This window comes from Lactuca virosa, chromosome 2 (assembly GCF_052849685.1).
Source record: "Lactuca virosa cultivar CGN04683 chromosome 2, Lactuca_virosa_CGN04683_v6, whole genome shotgun sequence".
Classification (NCBI taxonomy): Eukaryota; Viridiplantae; Streptophyta; class Magnoliopsida; order Asterales; family Asteraceae; genus Lactuca; species Lactuca virosa.
Window position 1 is genome coordinate 286,097,319 of NC_136427.1, and position 17,614 is coordinate 286,114,932.

The window sequence follows — 17,614 nt, forward strand, 5'->3', positions numbered from 1 at the left end:
CCCCCCGATACTTGTCATACTTGTTGTGCATTTTTGAACATGCTGGAGGTTTTGCTTCCCACTCCCATAGTATCGACATCTTTTATTTCTCTAAAAAAAAACAAATATGTGTGATACAAGCTCAGTTTTTCTTTTGAATTTATTAAGAAAGACCCTATTTTCCTTGCAAGCGCTAAAATCGTATCCTTGGGGACTCTTACTAGATCACATGCATGTGAAAATTGAAATATCTAACAACAAAAAAAAAGTGATTGATGAAAACCTTTTTTTTATTTTTTTGTCTTGTATTAATACAATACCCATGGATTCATGTGAAAACAAAATGGATCCATGCAAAACTAATGGAAACCCCTTCTAATGCCATAGACAATTATATATATATATATATATATATATATATATATATATATATATATATATATATATATATATATATATATATATATTAAATCCCGTGGGACGTTTGAACAGGAAAGTTTTTCGATTCAGAGTTTGACCACCAAATTTTAAGGATTCCCCCTACGTGCTTCTTTTGGTTAACGCTGACTTTTTTGGGGGTTGTCTTTGCAAAACTGTTGGCTTTGCTTCATACGTGTTATGTTCCTGATGATTTGCCGCCATTCTCCTCCAATGACCTTTGTTCCTCCACCGCCTATCAATGTTTTCCACTTGACGACCGCTTTTGGGTTTTTTTGGAAACCCTTGCTTCCGCCCTCCTTTCAACTACTTCGTATCTGCCGATTATTTTCGTTGCTTATTGTAATTTGTCATTCGTTTTGCTTACGTATCTCGATTTACTGATTAAGGTTGTATCTTTAATCTTCTCCGATATTGGGTATTGTCAGATCGTTTCTTCCGCTTCTTTGTTCTTCATCGCTATCTTCTTCAGCTTTTTGCTGTTTAATTTCTGTTTCTATTGTGTTGTATAGTTACTTTGATTTAGGGTTCTATCGCCTTTTTTTTTTGTTGCTGTGTCAATTGTTGAATGTAATTGTTCCATTTATTGTTTTCTGTAGCAGCAACGTTAGTGGAAACCATGGATTCAACCAACACTGTCGAAAAACCTATCAGATGTCGGCGTAAGTTTTTCTACCCATGCTTAGGCACTATAATTCCATGCTTTCAACTTAAAACGGTGTACAATCTGTTTGAAATTTTCGTATGTTATGTTTTTCTGAGAAATAAGCAATTACCTGGTAGATGAAGGCCACTCATGTCTAAAATTTTGATTTTGCACCCTAGCTGTTCGATGGAATGTCCCTGTGGAGAAAAAAAGCCTAGCTGGGTCAATCTTCGTGGTAGGTTCTCCTCTTTCGAACAAATTACATGGCTGAGATGAAACCACTTGCTTCTTCAGGTAAGAAATTTTGAAGTCAGTCTGAAGAATTTTGTTCAATCTTTGGAGTCCATAGCTTTCTTACACAGTCATTGTAGCGCCCATGGAGCAGTGCCATACATTTGGCTATATACTCTAGGTCTGCTTTAAACCACGCTAAATTGACCTTTCTTGATTATTTAATTTATTATTACATGTTCATCTTATTATTCCTTCCTGATAACCTAATTGTCATTGCTCAACTTTTATAACAAGCTCAACATTTAGGTCTTATCACTTCTAAAAATGGAAGAGACCAAACTACCCCCAATTTTGCATTTTCAGGTCAGTTTTCCTGTTTTTGATGAGTGAGCTGATTTTTGTTCTCCTGTCACTAAATGACATTGAATTTAGAGTATGGTGACAAATCAAGATCTATATTTAACAAATATTTTACTTTTTTCAAGGCATAAAAAAGGAAGGGCGTCAAGTGACCATAATGAAGGTATTAGAAAGCTTATGATTGACATCTAATATATTACCTTACTTATCACTCACAACCAACTTTTTCATGAATATATACATCCTCGATATCCTGAATTCCTTGAATCTATTTCAGAGTACGTTCTTTTACTCATTTCAAAATTTAAAATACTAAACTCCTTGCATTATTTTACAATTTTTCTTTTTGATTTTATATATTTACATGATTGTTTTGTTTTAACCCCTATTTTTGTCGTTTTTTTGTAGGAAGGAATTACGAATAAAAAAATCAAAAGTCATGGTTTAGTGACTAAACCAAGAGTCCTGATTTGCTTCTTTTTTTGGTTGATTTCACCAATTGAAGTAAAAGTATTGGGATTTTTGTTCAATATTTAAAGAGAGAGTTATTAATTTATGATTGTTTAGCGGCCGATAAGGTGGTTGGGTTATGTATGTATGAATGAAAGTGAAGAATGAGTTATGGAAAGATGGGGCCAGGCAGAACATGAGCATTATATCCGAACACACGAATTGGAAACAGAGGTGATTTGGGTCTTGGGATGTCCTTCATGCTCAGCGGCTGGAGCAGGGCTGATGGATACTACAATTCAGGGTGCTCTTCAAGTAGAAAAGCCGGTTGGTGTATACTCTTGTGTTTTCATTGTTTTTTTCTTAGTAAGACATTCAAATCTTCCATTATGAAATGGTGTTATAGCAAATAGGATGTTACAATGCTTTTGTTAAAGAAACTGGCTTAAATCAAATACCTGATCTTTGTAAAAAAACAAAAAACAAAAAACAAAAAACAAAATGAACATTAATCAAATGGTTAACAGGCAAGGAAGAAGTCCATACCAGCTTAAGCTTATGTAGATACAATAGAAGATTACTCGCATGAAAAAAAAACAACATTCCAGGTTAATTATCATCAGGGCCTTTGTATGCTTCAGTTTTAGGAGACAAAAACATGGAAGATTTGGTTTTGGGGAACAATGGCTTGCAACTAAGTAAATATCTAACAAGTTAAGCAATTTCCAATTTCATAGAAATGATTTCCTCATGTTCATGCCCAACTATTTTGGTGAGTAGTACTATCATATTTTCTTTTTATTGTTTACATAAGCCTAACTATTCTACTTTTACTAAGTTGGTTAGGGGTGTTTAGTTATTGTACAAACAAGGTCTAATATTCTAATTTACCTTTTCAACTTTCAGCATTGTTGTCATTGCATTAGCTTAACATTTTTTTTATATGGGAATGAGTTAATTTCAGTATATTTATTAATGATAAATGACAAATTCTTTTAAAAAACTTGAAGAAAAAAAAATCCAACCCATGCGAAGCATGGGTCCTTTTCCTAGTTTTAATAAATTGTGAATGGAGTTACACTGTGTAGAACAATCACCACATTAACATTTCATTGATTCCACTCCACATTCTTTCATATATTTCTTAGATTTCGTTATTCGTTGTGTAGATTTTTGTATTTCAAACCATTTTTTTCAAACCATTATGTTAATTTTGATCTTTTAAACCATCTTTAACAATAACACTCAATATATGAGCCATGCATCTTATTTTGAAAATTTTATATTAGGCAATTTTCTTATCAAAAACTCAATTGACATATCGTTTGATGATATTGTTAATCGTCATTCTCATAATGTTCTTAATCCGTTATCCGTATATATAATCTAATAACTCACGAACCATATAATTATCGGTGCATTCTCACATTTATTGTGTGCTAGAATGCACCAATAAGAATTTAGTAAAATTAAATAATTATTTAATTAAATAAAGATAGATATTAAATGATTTTCATAATTGTATGTATATTAAATGATATCCATAATTATAATTTTCTTTTTATGGAAACTAATTAAATTCATCATTAATGTCAGAAATAACATTCTTTCAGAATGAATTCGCATCTAGGTTTTTATTTATGAGTTCGTTTTTTGTTTCAGAAGTCACTCACTTAAAATGCAATAAAGTTGTATGGAATATGAAGAATGAGAGTGTATTCTACTAGAATACACACTCATTCTACTAGAATACACTCATTCTTCTAGATACGAATTCATTCTGAAAGAATATTATTGTTGACATTAATGACGAATTTAATGAGTTTCCATAAAAAATAATTATAAGTATGGATATCATTTAATATACATATAATTTTTACTAAATTCTTATTGGTGCATTCTAGCACACAATAGATGTGAGAAACATTTGAACCTATATATATATATATATATATATATATATATATATATATATATATATATATATATATATATATGGAAAAGTTCAATAGAGAACCATAATTATTGGTTCTTCAAAGAACCAAATCTTTTTTTCAATTTCTAGAGCTTATTCTTTATCGAAAAAAAAATCTAAAAATATCTAAATTCATATATTAACATTGTGAATGTGAAAAATATTTTTCGGATTCACCGTGTGAATTTTCAAAGATTCACATTGTGAATTTGACGTATAAAAAAAATTCGAATTTGATATCATTGGAAAAATGATAAAAAGTTATGAATTTCTGTATTTGTAGTTTTTTTTTTGATAAAAAATAAATTCTAAAAGTTGAAAAAAAGATTGGTTCCTTTGTTCATTGGTTATTTATGGTTCTCTATTGAACCTCACCTTTTATATATATATATATATATATATATATATATATATATATATATATATATATATACTCACTTTTATGATTATTAACAAAGTATGAAATTAATAATCATTTTATATCTAACTCAATCGTCATCTATAAAATGCAAGGTTCTAAAAAGTTTGTCATGGCTTCGCCATAGCATGACATAGCTCCAAGACTTATACTTGCCTCCAACTTTTAACAAAATGTCGCCTTAAGTCATATATGTATATAAAAATAAATAATAGAAGAAAATACATATAAAAATATTAATTATATACAAAATTGTTGCCTTAAGTCACGCCTTATAAACGATGTGGTTCGCCAAGGCTCGTAAAAACTTGAGGTTTGACATTGCCGCCAAAATCAGACCTTAGGTTATTTAGAACCTTGATAAAATGTGTCATGAAGACCATGTAAGTATCCATGGTCAAATAAAGGATGTTGGTTGGACTACCTAAGTAATCAAACAATGTGTCTCTTTCATTGATGTAATAGTTTGCAACATCCTAACTAATTTTATGCGTGAAGACAAACTAATCTTCCTATTTAAAGCACTAGTATACTCAATAAACGCTTCATTTTTAACAAATTTAAACAGTAGTTACTCACAACAAATAAGTTGAACAAAGTTTTTCTAATTCAATTCTCATCATGTTTCCATGTGCTTACAGTACTCTCCCCATTAGATTCTTGTTGTGTCGTCAAACCAACAAATAATAACGGGTTTAAAACATATTGATAGTTGTATCAAGAGATAATACAGCTTAAACAAAGACACAATTATTGTTATATATACATCTATGTACAAGGTATAAGGTTTAGTCGTGACCAAAAATAAACGACAATTAAAATAAAAGAGGAGGGTTATTAAAAGAAATAAAATAATAATAAAAAAAAATTATGGTTCCTTGCTTGTTTCAACAATCAATTGTGAATTGATGTTTAGATATTTTTTTAACCAAAATTGGTATTAAGTAATATTAACAAGTTATAATATCATTTTTGGCATCTAGTCAAAACAATCTTTTTAACTAGATCTAACCTAACTAACCCTAATCCAAATAACCTCTTAAAATAAGATTAAAAGGTTGAATTAGATTCTTACGATTATTCCGAAATTATCTAATACTTCTTATAAGCTCCAAATCCTAAACAATATTCGATTTTATGTTTACAACAAGATTAAATCCTACCAAAGAACCAACTCATTGTTTGTATACAAGTCGAAAAGTTGCATTAGATTTGATACAAGTATTCCCAAAATATTTAATACATCCTATATAAGTTCGAAAGCCTAAAAATATGTAATTTTATGTTTAAAACGAAATTAAATCCTTACAAGGAACCAAATCATTGTTTGTACACAAATTGAAATGTTGCCAAATTTTTGGATTTTGCTTTGGAGGCAACACCTTCAGAACGATTACATTGGTTATGGATGCTCCGCCAGTGGAAGATTTTTACGGCATGCCACAATCAAATGTCATTTTTGAAATAAATCAAATAACAGAGGATATGAAATATTAAATATTAGGAAAATACCCCACAATTCAAAACCGGGTACGAAATGTATCTGATAATTTGAGAAAATAACTAAATGAAACAAATTATCGATATTGCAATAATAGAGATCATTTTTGAGTGGTGTGGTTCACGCCATACACAAGACACAAATCCAAACAAAACACACACACACACACACATAGCTCAATTGAGAAACTTTTCAACAGCCTAACTAACTATCATTGGCTTCCAGTGGCAGACCACTGAATGCTGAAATATTCTTGATCGATTCCTCTTCCATCTCAACCAGTCGTCTGCAGAATGTCTCCACATCTCTTGCTTCTTCCTTCAAAAATAATCTCAACTCCTTCCATTCGTATTCCTCCATCGTGGGTCCCACCACCTTCCCCAACAAGTCCAGCCCTTTCCTATCTACAGACACCACCACTGCATCCTGCACACGTGAAACATCAGAGACCCGGGACAGAAATTGCATTTTTTTTTTGTCTTTCGATCTTTCATCTGTGCAAAAAGACGTGAATGCCCTTCTCATTCTTATAATCGAAAAATAGCTCTTAGAAAGACGTGAATGAGTATGGTGTTTGAGATCACACGTAACGTACCTTCACATTCTTATTCAAGTATGTAGCACAAAAGATTATGAGGGCTCGACGTCTGGCTTCACTTTGATTAATTCCATCAATCAAGCTTCCAGAAAAAACCGCTACAAAAATAGTATAATCATAAAAATCAACTACATCATCCCTAAGCAATACAATAATTTACTCAAATACCAATGTATTTTATTTTTTTACCCATATAAGTACATTGCTATACAAGTAGGTTGCAATTTCCTTGGAATAAATGCACATGTAAATATCAATATATCATGCATGTGTACAAAAACACTTACACAAGGGGTCAGCCTTGGATTCTTCCATATCCTTCAAATCCACTTCATGACTGCTTCCCTTGCTTTCTATGTAACTGATTGAACTGCATGGAAAAAGACTTTTTTTTATCAAAATTCAAATGCAAGTCCACATAATGTTTTCACTGTTTGGCCTTTCTGTGATGTGTTTTCTGACTTATATGAAATGAAATAGTTGCATGCAATTCGTAACAAAGAACACCGATCAGATTTCTAAAGGCATATTCTTACCTTGGATTAAACTTATAAATCCTGTATTGTTGATCTTCTTCATTCAATAGGTCTTGGAGATTTTCAGCACGAGATGTGGATCTGAAGTTAGATGAGCTTAATATACCTGAAACTGAATAACTGAACTCTTTTATTGCCTCTGCTTCTGATATTATCATCTCTCGAAGGCTTTCTGCAGCCGACTTCGCCTGACACAATTCCACAAATAATACTAGAATTAAACATAAAGACCATCAGCAAAGTTTGTATTAGCTAAAGTTTTTATCATTTTTGAAAGATTTAAACATTCTCTTGGTGACATAGAATCAAAACTGAATCAAGGACTAGTATAGTTAAAGAGGCATGAAAATCGATACATAGACCACTTATGTTTTGCTTCTGAAATTGTACCTTTTTATCACCAAGTGGAAGAATTTCACCAACAAGAGCAATCCGATTAGGAGGCTGTAAAATAAGAGACTTTTGGTTATTAATATTGCATTAAGACAACATAGTTTGGTTTCAACTTTCAACACTCTCATTTAACTCTCAGATCACAAAGCTTTGTAGGTTAAAGAAAATTAACTGACCTTCTTCAAAGAATGAAGCAGACTTGCAAGTGACCCTGGTAAGGGACTTGTGACAGCCAATGAGCCACGTTCATCTATAACTGTATTCTTTTTTAGAAAAATACACAAATAAGAACACTAGAAGGGCATATCTAATGATGTACAATAATTCAGATTATGCAATTATCAAAGAAAGTAGAAAAGATTACCAGCCCTATTCTAGTGTAAATTACATCACTCAGACAGGTTATAAGGAACTTTTATTGACAAACAAGTACAGAGTGGTCTGAAATTGTTCATGGTCTAATCGATTCATACCACATTATGCAAGTCATCTTCAGGTACCCAAATGTAAGGCCTCCCCTTCTTCACAAAGTATTTAACTTTTGAACTGTAAATTTCTTCCTTGCTGTAAAACGAAACACACGCACGCACACAAACAAAGCCGTACCGATTGATTAATACACTTAAAAATTAGGATATATACACTCATACGATCGATATAAGATTGCATTACCTAACAAAATCCTAACAATCAAAGCAAAGAAAATTAGATCGGTACCTTCCTGTAGCATCAGCCTTAACTGTATTGAGACTACCTTGCCAATTTGACGCCAATATATTCTGCAAAAAATACGATGGTCACTCTCATACCCATTTGGCAGGTGTGGTGTAGAGAGAAATTTTGGTTTATACCTTGCATTTTTCAGCGAATGTTAGAACAGTAGTTCTGCTCCCCTTCATCATATTGAAAAGCGAGTGACGCACACCAACTGTTTGATATAATTACTCGGAGAAAGCAAGTAACGAACATGCACCGACGCAGCCTCAGCTACTAAACCGAAGTTTAGCTAGCAAGGCCTGGGTGGAGTCTTCCGCAGAAGTGTGCGTTTGAGAGAGAGAGAGAGAGAGAGAGAGAGACGAGGGTTCAGGGTTTTGCAACAAGCCTAATAGCACCATAGCAGTGCGTCGACGGGCACAAAACCCTCTAGTTAGTAGAATATCGTAATCATATAATTAAACAATTTAACAAATATTTATCTGCATTTATTGATAAGGAATAAATTTGGGAAAATGACTTAGGAGGGTAACTACTTCTTATCCGTGTTCACATATTGACAACTTCTACTTTTTTGTACATGAGAAAGCAACTAACTTGTTTTAACCGTTTAAATTACACCAATATTACCGGCTAATACCTGTTTTAACCGGTAACTCAAAAGGAAAATGACATAGGAGCGTAACTACCTCTTATCCGTGTTCACATATTGACAACTTTTTTTTTTTTGTACATAAGAAAGCAACTAACTTGTTTTAACAGTGTAACATCCCAAAAATCATGACCAAAAATTTTGTTTTTAATTTAATATTAAAACCATAATTGTCAAACCATTAATTTAATAGTCCGACATTGGGCCCCGCCCTGCATCAGGCCCCGCCTGGCATCGAGCCCCGCTCGGTATACATATTTGTCTTTCTTAGGCCCCGTCTGTCTCTGGGCCCCGCCCGCTAAACACATACAATCATATAACATGCTAACACATAAAGAAACATATTCTACTGTATCCCTGTCCTAAGAAACATACACTGCTAATAATGAGATACGGAACCCTGTCCGTACTCAGCTATCTAGTTTATAAAACGTAATTGCAAAACAGTTTTAATCAAACACCTCTTTGATTAATTGGAAAATAACTCAAAACCAATATTGGATACAATCTTTTCTCATAATCATAAACTTGATTATGAACATGTATATATAGCCTAACAAACCAACTTGTATTATACTGGGAAACTTATGACCAACTTGCCATAAACTAAACTTTCCATAAATTAGATTGTTTGGTCTCCAAATCGTCATCGACTTAGGATTCCAACAAGCTAGTGATGAGATACGGGACCTCGCCCACACTCACCTCTCTACCAGACACATACAAGTATCACACAAACAACAAATATAATCTAATATGCAAACATTCCTCGGGTGGGGCCTAAGAGAGACAGATCTGTATACCGAGCGGGGCTCGCTGCCAGGCGGGGCCCAATGCCGGAGTATTAAATTAATGGTTTGACAATTATGGTTTTATTATTAAATTAAAAACGAAATTTTGGTCACGATTTTTGGGATGTTACACAGTTAAAACAAGTTAGTTGCTTTCTTATGTACAAAAAAAAAGTTGCCGATATGTGAACACGGATAAGAGGTAGTTACCCTCCTATGTCATTTTCCCTTTGAGTTACCGGTTAAAACAAGTATTAGTCGGTAATATTGGTGTAATTTAAACAGTTAAAACAAGTTAGTTGTTTTCTTATGTAAAAAAAGAAGAAGTTGTCAATATGTGAACACAGATAAAAGGTAATTACCCTCCTAAGTCATTTTCCCAATAAATTTATATTTATATACAAGAAAAATATCTCAACGGGTATAAAAGATAAAATATGCGGTAAATTTCACTGAAAATAATTTTGACAGTGTCAACAAAATTAGATAACGCTTTTGTGATAATAGTTTTAAATAATTGATATTAAAACAATAACAGCATTTTAATTAAATTAAATTCTAGAAAAGTTAATTGTAACATTAATGGTTTAGAATGTCAAAAGTCGTCGTGATAGTTTTTGAATTGTAGAACTTCGGTGTTCTTTCTGCCAAACTACAATACTAACATCAAGGGGCTGTGACCACCGGTTCCAAGCGGCCGCAACCTTTCAATCGCCGGTCCGGAAAGATCTGAATGGCGGATGATGATGATTTGCTTAGGAGCTCTTCTACGGATCGAGGCTCAGAAGCTCAATTGTTCGACAGAGATCGACACATAATGTATCTGCAGATGAATTACGAGATATTGCCATCAGGATATGAGGGTCAAGAGATCAATCGTCTTACACTTGCTTACTTTATCATATCCGGTCTCCACATCCTCCATGCACTAGATCATGTGAGCTCTCGTCGCCCATTTCCTTGATATGTAATCATTTGTTCTAGTTTATTAGTGAAAAGTTGTGATTTTTGAACTGATATTGCTGAATTAGGGTTATTTGTTGCTTGAAGTAATCTACTCTCAGTTTCCGAGTGTTCCTCAATAGCAATTGACTTAGAAGTTAATTACTCAGTTGGCTGAATAATAGCATTCCGAAGCTATTATTCTTGTGGCCAGTGTTTAATTAATACACATGTGTGGGATTACAGATTTGCAGGGGAATTGACTCTACAAGCATATTAATATGATATTTTCTAATGATTATTTAGGTCGATAAAGAAGCTGTTATCAATTGGGTTTTGTCGTTACAAGCTCATCCTAAGAATGAAGCCGAACTAAACAACGGTATGAATTATGGATTTGCCACTTTAAAACTGCACAATGTTCCTCCTCTCTTTCATCACTACAATGTAGATATCACTAAACCTATACGTGGGTTGTTTATTGCAGGACAATTCTATGGATTTCATGGTTCTAGAAGTTCTCAGTTTCATTCTCTTGATAATGAGGTACAAAGTCAGGTTATCACTTTGTATTCTATTCAAGAATTCACCTGTTAAAGAAGTATCAAGTTTTCATTTTTTTATAGTTCAGTTGTATTTTTCTTACTCTGGTATATGTTTACAGGTTTCAGTTCCCAATAACAGTCATTTGGCAAGCACATACTGTGCATTAGCCATACTGAAGACAGTTGGCTATGACTTTTCACTTATCAACTCTACTTCAATTTTGAAGTCAATGAAATGTCTTCAACAATCTGATGGGAGGTAACCCTAACACTTATTACATTTGTGGTTTATTGGATCTTTTTTCCATGACATGTATTGATTATTCTTGCTTCTTTATTTCTTTGTGTGTCAGTTTCATGCCCATTCATACAGGGGCAGAAAAGGATTTAAGGTTTGTATATTGTGCTGGTAAGCCCCCATGCTTCTTTCTGCTACCTTGATAATCTTTTATTCCTTTCTGGATTGATATTTCATTATAACCCACTTTGATTTTTTAGCTGTTATTTCATCTCTGTTGGATGATTGGAGTGGCATGGATAAAGAGAAAGCCAAGAATTATATATTGAGTTGTCAGGTATATATGTTCACCTTCTATTTCTGATTTTAAACTTTATAAAAAAAATAAAAAAAATAAATTAATGCATATGACTTATGTCTTATAAGAAGGTGTTTCCTTGCAGTCATATGATGGTGGGTTTGGACTAATCCCTGGCCAAGAGTCTCATGGTGATAATGATAATAATCTTGTTTCCTTGATTTTATTTTTTTTAGAACTGAATTTTTTATTAATCATAAATACCATTCTTACTTCTAGACTCACAGGTGGTGCAACTTACTGTGCTGTTGCATCTCTTCGGTTAATGGGATTCATTGAAGACAACCTAATTTCGCAATCCACATCCTCTTGCATCATAGATCTTCCATTGCTTCTAGATTGGTGCTTACAGGTACCACCACACTTTCCATTCCAAGGGCAAATCAGTCATTTTTACTCAAATCATCTTTCTCATGTTCCAGAGGCAAGCACTTGATGGAGGGTTTCAAGGAAGACCTAATAAAACCAGTGACACGTGTTATGCTTTTTGGTGAGTTCACTTCACTGTAAGTTTGGAATTCAAATTTGTTATCTAATTTCTTTTTGGGTTCAATATTAGGATTGGTGGAGTTCTAAGGATATTAGGCGCTAACAAATTTGTTGACGAAAAAACCCTTCGTGAATTTTTGCTCACATGTCAATCCAAGGTGCGAAAAAGTCAATGTACACAAATAAATGAAACTAGGTTGCTATTTCTTGCATTTAGTCTTTTTGTTTTGTTTTGTTTTACAGTATGGTGGATTCAGCAAGTTTCCTGGACAATTTCCGGATCTTTACCATTCATATTATGGATTTACAGCATTTAGCATGTTACAAGAGACTGATCTCAACTCTCTGAGTGTAGAATTTGGTATAAGTATGATCTAGTTTCAGGCACTTTTTCAGTGTCATTGTGTGTTATTTATTGTGTAATGTTTTATTGTTATTATTATCTTAATCATGGGAATTATTTAAAGCGACACTGTTGTAATGATTTGTTTGTACCACATGCATGAGAAGTTGGACGTTGTACTACATTTGAACATCACAATTTACAACACAAAAGACAAATGATTGGACATATGAGGTCTTGTTTGGATCTTCGGTTTGTCCTTTGCTATAAATTACTCGGGTGTATTTATTTGCTCTTATTCATCTATTATTTATTGTACAAAGTTATAATTCTTCACACATTCAATTATAACGATTTCAAGCAACATATCACATCGTAACTTTTATCTTTTGTACCATATTATGTAATATAGCTGATTATTTGATTTTACTTTTTTGTTTTTATATAATCACCTTGAAAATGTAAAATTTTAAATATTCAACTCTACTCAGATTACACGTCCTAAAATATTATTTGTACGAAGTATGATAGAGTCTACTATCTGTTTTGTTGATTATTGTTCATGAATTTCATTTTAATTTTAGAATAACAATCCTACATATCAATTGTAGATTTTATTACATGAGAAAAATAAAGCGTACAATGTTTTGAAAATTGAGTGGGGGTAGAATAGGGAATTAGTGGTAAAATGGGTTTGCAAATGCGATGTGGGGGTTGGTAAACTTTCGGCGAATTCCACATGTGCCCTTGTCACGGGCTATCTTTCTGACCATTTGTTGTTTAGGTAAAAGTCCAACTCATTACAAACACAAACAAATTCCCAACTTGTTTTTATTACTTTTCCTATACAAGTCAAAGTGGGGGATGAAATCTAACTGACTCCATTCCCCCAACTTTCCCTTTTTTCAATCAACCCCTTGAGGTTTTCACAAGAATGCAAACAAAGCTAGACAATCATATGTGCACAAAATAAGACAATTATTTGTCGTATAATCAATATGGTTTTGAAATTTCCACCAAAAAGTGTAAGGTCCCACCTAAATGTGATATTGTTAAAAATAATTTGATGGTATGGGCCTAATAGGTATAAAACAGAACTATAGGGTTCTATTTGGTAGTACTGAAGAAGTTAAAGGTTTTATAGTTGTAAACTAGTTTAATCTTTAAGGTGATTTTGGTAACTTGCTCTTGAGTATTTGACTGTTGATATCATGTTCTTTCACCCGGTGTGATTCATCATTGTTGGCTTGTCAGTTGTCAATCGTTTAGTGGTCCCTGAACTATATGTGCTTTATAAACATGGTCCTTGAACTATAAGTGAATTATACCTATGGTCCAAAATCCGTGGTTCATTTATAACAAAAACCTAGTTTAGGTTATGCCATTAAAGTTATAATCTATGAGTCTATGGGTCCATTCTTGGCATCTACCATTTTTCATAAAATATACCTCCATGTATTACAATATCCATAGCCGGTGTAATTTTTAATAAGAAAATATGATATTTTCTTAAAAATAGATTCATTCGTATGATATTTTCTTAGCTAGAAAATATGATAAGTAGTTTAAGTACTACAAAAAAATAGGTCTAAAAGGAGAAATAGTAACCTAACTTACTTTCTTATTAAATAAATAATATTTTTTTATATTTTTATTTTATTTTTTGAAAAAGAAAGTTAACAAATGGAGATTCATCTTTCTACCTACTAATTTAGAAAACACACACACACACAAGTCAAGCCACAAAATTTGAAAATATCATGATTTGCATACAAAAGTTTTATTTGCCCAATAAGATTATAAAATCATATAACCATATCCAACCATGTTGAAGTTAAGAACTCAATAATAACGAGTGTATATATTTTGTGTTTCCATCTGGTTCCAAAAATAAAAATAAAAATTAATATGGAATTCTTTTATTACGACCAAAGAAGTATTATAAGTAACATGAAACCAAACTCTCTTGATAGCAATGGAAAATTGATAGAGAATAAAACAAAAGAGAAGAGATAGTTACACTTTATCTGAAACTAAAATTCTGGATCCAAAATATGTTCAAATTTGAGATCATATTATAAAAAAGTTATTATAATAAGATTGATGTAGATAAAGTGTGTTTAGTATAAAGAGAGTTGAGAGTTGAATCCACAATCTTTTGACAAAATTAATCAACATCAATCCAATCAATTAGTAGATGAGTGATTAAATTTGTAATCTGAAAGAGAATGTTGTCCCCCATGATCCATCTCATAAAGAAGGCCTTACCCTAAACTTGGTACCCACACACAAAATAAACTATTTATTTTAGAGATTGAAAACCACGTTCAAAGTGATAATCAATTACTAAACTATCAAAAAAAGTAATATGGCAAAATATCAATGACCATTAGATGCGTAAAAAAAAAAGACTCATAACTTCTGACTATTTTTCTGATAGAAAGTGCTTTCACGTATTATATATAAAAAAACACAACCAATTATATATATGTATATACATAAAAACCTTTATATTATTTTTATGTTTTAAAATTATATTATTATTTACGTTTCAAATAAAATCAAATTGTAAATTTTTAAGAAAAAAAACCGACTAAAAATATGATATGACTTACACATCCTTTATATTTTCTTGATTGTATGCAAACACACGTCAAAACTTACATTTATTTCGATTACTTTTGCTCGATTGTGTTCTCCATATGGAATTATACGATTGATTTTTCCCTCCTTAACTAATCGTTTTTATAATAATTAACATCAATGTGTTATTAAAAAAACAAAAATGTAAGCAAAATCATATTTGTAGTCGTCAATTTCTCTTAAAACCCCGTATTTTGGTCTTTTTCCAATGTAACTATTAATATAATGGTTTTTCTGAATATAAAAATAATATAAGGTTTTTTTTACATATACATATATAATTAGTTGTATTTTCCTGCATATATCCCTTAATTAAATATGTAAAATGTTTTGACTACTTGTAGAATTCATATTTTCCGACCAAACATGAGTTTTCGGAGAAGACTATGAATTTTCCGGTCACGCACACCTAGGGTGTCATCAGGACTAAACGGGGCGGAAATAGTTGTTCCATTCTCCGTCCCCGAATTCGTCTGTTTCCCCGGACCCCGATCTCGACCCCAAATTCCCCCGTTTCCCGCCCCCGAATTTGAATAACACACGATCTCGATTTCGTTTATGTGTTCCTAAACAAAATGCAAAGATCTAGAGTGTGTGTATGTGTGTCTTCATTAGACCATCGGGTATATTCACCACGCAAAAGACTTGGTGATGACATGGCAGACATGTATCTACGGTCGTGGTCGTGGGGTGGAGTGGCTCTATGTACAACGTGGTTATTTTCTGATATCACATATATCTTTATTTTGTTGATCAACTCAAACTTTTAGTCAGTGTATATCACGACATTTAGCACATGATAAATTATCTTTTATAACAAATCTGACTGATTTATTGTATTATGATTCAGGATGAAGTTTGTGTCTTCAATTTCCATATGCACCCAATATCGTTTAACCAACCATAGTCTTAGCTTTTGATGTGATGAGCTTCACATGATCACAGGTTTGCCGAACCACCCTAAAAATCATCTCTATCCACTACACTAAACACTAAGCATAAAGATTCAAGAAATTCTTTTCTTGGAAAATGGGAATTTGGAAAAGTGTGACATTTTTAATTCATTTCCAGAATTCTACTTTAGAATGAGTATCTGCGGTTTGAAAATTGAAAATACACAAGTAAATCACTAAATAAATATATCAATAAGTAATGGCCTAATGGGCTTTTTTGAATTAAAAGTTCAAATTAAGCTCTCATACAAAGTTTAATCATAAAAATGTGTACAAACAAGAACCCATTTTGTTTCACTAATGAAACTCTAATATGAGTTTGGATTCTTGTAAAATTGTGGTCTGAATGTTGGAGGTGAGGCAGCTAAAGGGAGTACCTGTGAAGAGCTTGAGATGTTATCCTTTTCTTTAGAGACAATAAGTGTGATAAAAGATCCATTTTCATCATCTTTCACATCATCATCATGATTAAAATCATCAACTCCAAATCTTTCAATCAGTTTTCTTTTTTGAAGTTTATCTTCAGCATCTCTCAAGAACTTGAATTTCGGAGGTGGTGATGCCCAAATCCTGTTGAATTCTGCATCAGTCGATGTATGAAGAAGAGGACTAAAGGGTCTATAAATAGAATCCCTAGGAGTTACAGGAGGAGTCAAGAATGGTGGTGAAGCAAGTGGAGTGAAAAATGGAGTCTCGACTGTAAACACAACGTCACTTAAACTCCTTCCTCTTGAACCCCTTTTCGTACTCCTATCTTCTGATTCCAAATCTTCTTTTGTTTCTTCTTTGATTGTGAACAGAAATCGCGGTGGACCTGAGAGATTTTGTAGCCTCAAAAGCTCGGTTTCGATAGTCATGTCGTCGTATTCTTCACCAAGTGGTCGGAGCCATGACGACGATGACGATGGTTGTGGTTCATGGACTTGGGTGTCTGTGTTTAGCCCTGTAGAGGTTAAAGATGAAGGCTTTTTCCAACAAAACAAGTACAGAAACTCTCTCGCTGGGCTGCTGTAAGTTTCTTGAATCTCTGTGTTCGTCACCCTCTTTTTCCGGCATAACAGATAGTAAAGCTCCGCGATAAGCGCTAGCAGTAAACACCCAAAAACGAGACTCAAACCAACTCCGACACTACTTGAAGCTCTCATATTTGTTTCAGATCACATGGAACTGTTGTTATGTTCAGAAACTTACATGATGAATCTCACAGGAGTTTCTACAAACAGATGGTGTGCAGTATGCAGGAGAGCTTTGGAAAATGTTGCAGGATCAATGTGGCATAGAGAACTGAAGCCTTGGTGCCCTTATCTTTATCTGAGCAGAAGAGAAGTAAAGAGCTTGGTGAGACCATAAAAACATTGGCTCCAAAAATAGGGGATATAGCCCCAAACCAAACTATTAAAGTGGGATTTTTATCTACA

The 17,614-nt window shown here is 32.9% G+C and overlaps 3 protein-coding genes and 1 long non-coding RNA gene across 4 annotated transcripts; 2 read left to right on the forward strand and 2 right to left on the reverse strand.

The window, feature by feature from the left end:
* Window positions 1-582: 582 nt before the first annotated feature.
* LOC145157069 (uncharacterized) lies at window positions 583-2,562 on the forward strand. Its single transcript, XR_013737073.1, has 4 exons — window positions 583-1,079; window positions 1,243-1,660; window positions 1,783-1,935; window positions 2,066-2,562. It is a non-coding gene; the product is annotated as an uncharacterized LOC145157069 (long non-coding RNA).
* A 3,502-nt stretch (window positions 2,563-6,064) lies between these two features.
* LOC145161301 (uncharacterized) lies at window positions 6,065-8,683 on the reverse strand. Its single transcript, XM_079080804.1, has 9 exons — window positions 8,380-8,683; window positions 8,246-8,307; window positions 8,002-8,092; window positions 7,705-7,791; window positions 7,526-7,579; window positions 7,136-7,323; window positions 6,887-6,969; window positions 6,597-6,697; window positions 6,065-6,427 (listed from the first exon to the last, which is right to left on the reverse strand). The coding sequence occupies exons 1-9, from the start codon at window positions 8,428-8,430 to the stop codon at window positions 6,206-6,208; spliced, it is 939 nt and encodes a 312-aa protein (XP_078936930.1). The 5' UTR covers window positions 8,431-8,683; the 3' UTR covers window positions 6,065-6,205.
* Window positions 8,684-10,298: 1,615 nt separating this feature from the next.
* PGGT-I (Prenyltransferase family protein) lies at window positions 10,299-12,871 on the forward strand. Its single transcript, XM_079080805.1, has 11 exons — window positions 10,299-10,622; window positions 10,934-11,009; window positions 11,115-11,173; window positions 11,292-11,431; window positions 11,526-11,581; window positions 11,671-11,747; window positions 11,854-11,899; window positions 11,996-12,120; window positions 12,191-12,258; window positions 12,328-12,415; window positions 12,501-12,871. Exons 1-11 carry the CDS (start codon window positions 10,419-10,421, stop codon window positions 12,633-12,635), a joined length of 1,074 nt encoding a protein of 357 aa, XP_078936931.1. The 5' UTR covers window positions 10,299-10,418; the 3' UTR covers window positions 12,636-12,871.
* A 3,633-nt stretch (window positions 12,872-16,504) lies between these two features.
* LOC145158599 (uncharacterized) lies at window positions 16,505-17,341 on the reverse strand. The gene has a single exon (XM_079077473.1). It carries the CDS (start codon window positions 17,339-17,341, stop codon window positions 16,505-16,507), a length of 837 nt encoding a protein of 278 aa, XP_078933599.1.
* Window positions 17,342-17,614: the final 273 nt, after the last annotated feature.

Bases quoted from the DNA above. Each gene is read 5' to 3' on its own strand.
- LOC145158599 (XM_079077473.1), bottom strand. From the start codon at position 17,341: ATGAGAGCTTCAAGTAGTGTCGGAGTTGGTTTGAGTCTCGTTTTTGGG.
- PGGT-I (XM_079080805.1), top strand. From the start codon at position 10,419: ATGGCGGATGATGATGATTTGCTTAGGAGCTCTTCTACGGATCGAGGC. The intron at 11,432-11,525 runs GTAACCCTAACA...TTTGTGTGTCAG, and splicing joins CTTCAACAATCTGATGGGAG to TTTCATGCCCATTCATACAG. The intron at 11,748-11,853 runs GTATATATGTTC...GTTTCCTTGCAG, and splicing joins ATTATATATTGAGTTGTCAG to TCATATGATGGTGGGTTTGG.
- LOC145161301 (XM_079080804.1), bottom strand. From the start codon at position 8,430: ATGATGAAGGGGAGCAGAACTACTGTTCTAACATTCGCTGAAAAATGC. The intron at 8,093-8,245 runs GTACCGATCTAA...TTCGTTTTACAG, and splicing joins AAGGCTGATGCTACAGGAAG to CAAGGAAGAAATTTACAGTT. The intron at 6,428-6,596 runs GTACGTTACGTG...TCACGTGTGCAG, and splicing joins ACTTGAATAAGAATGTGAAG to GATGCAGTGGTGGTGTCTGT.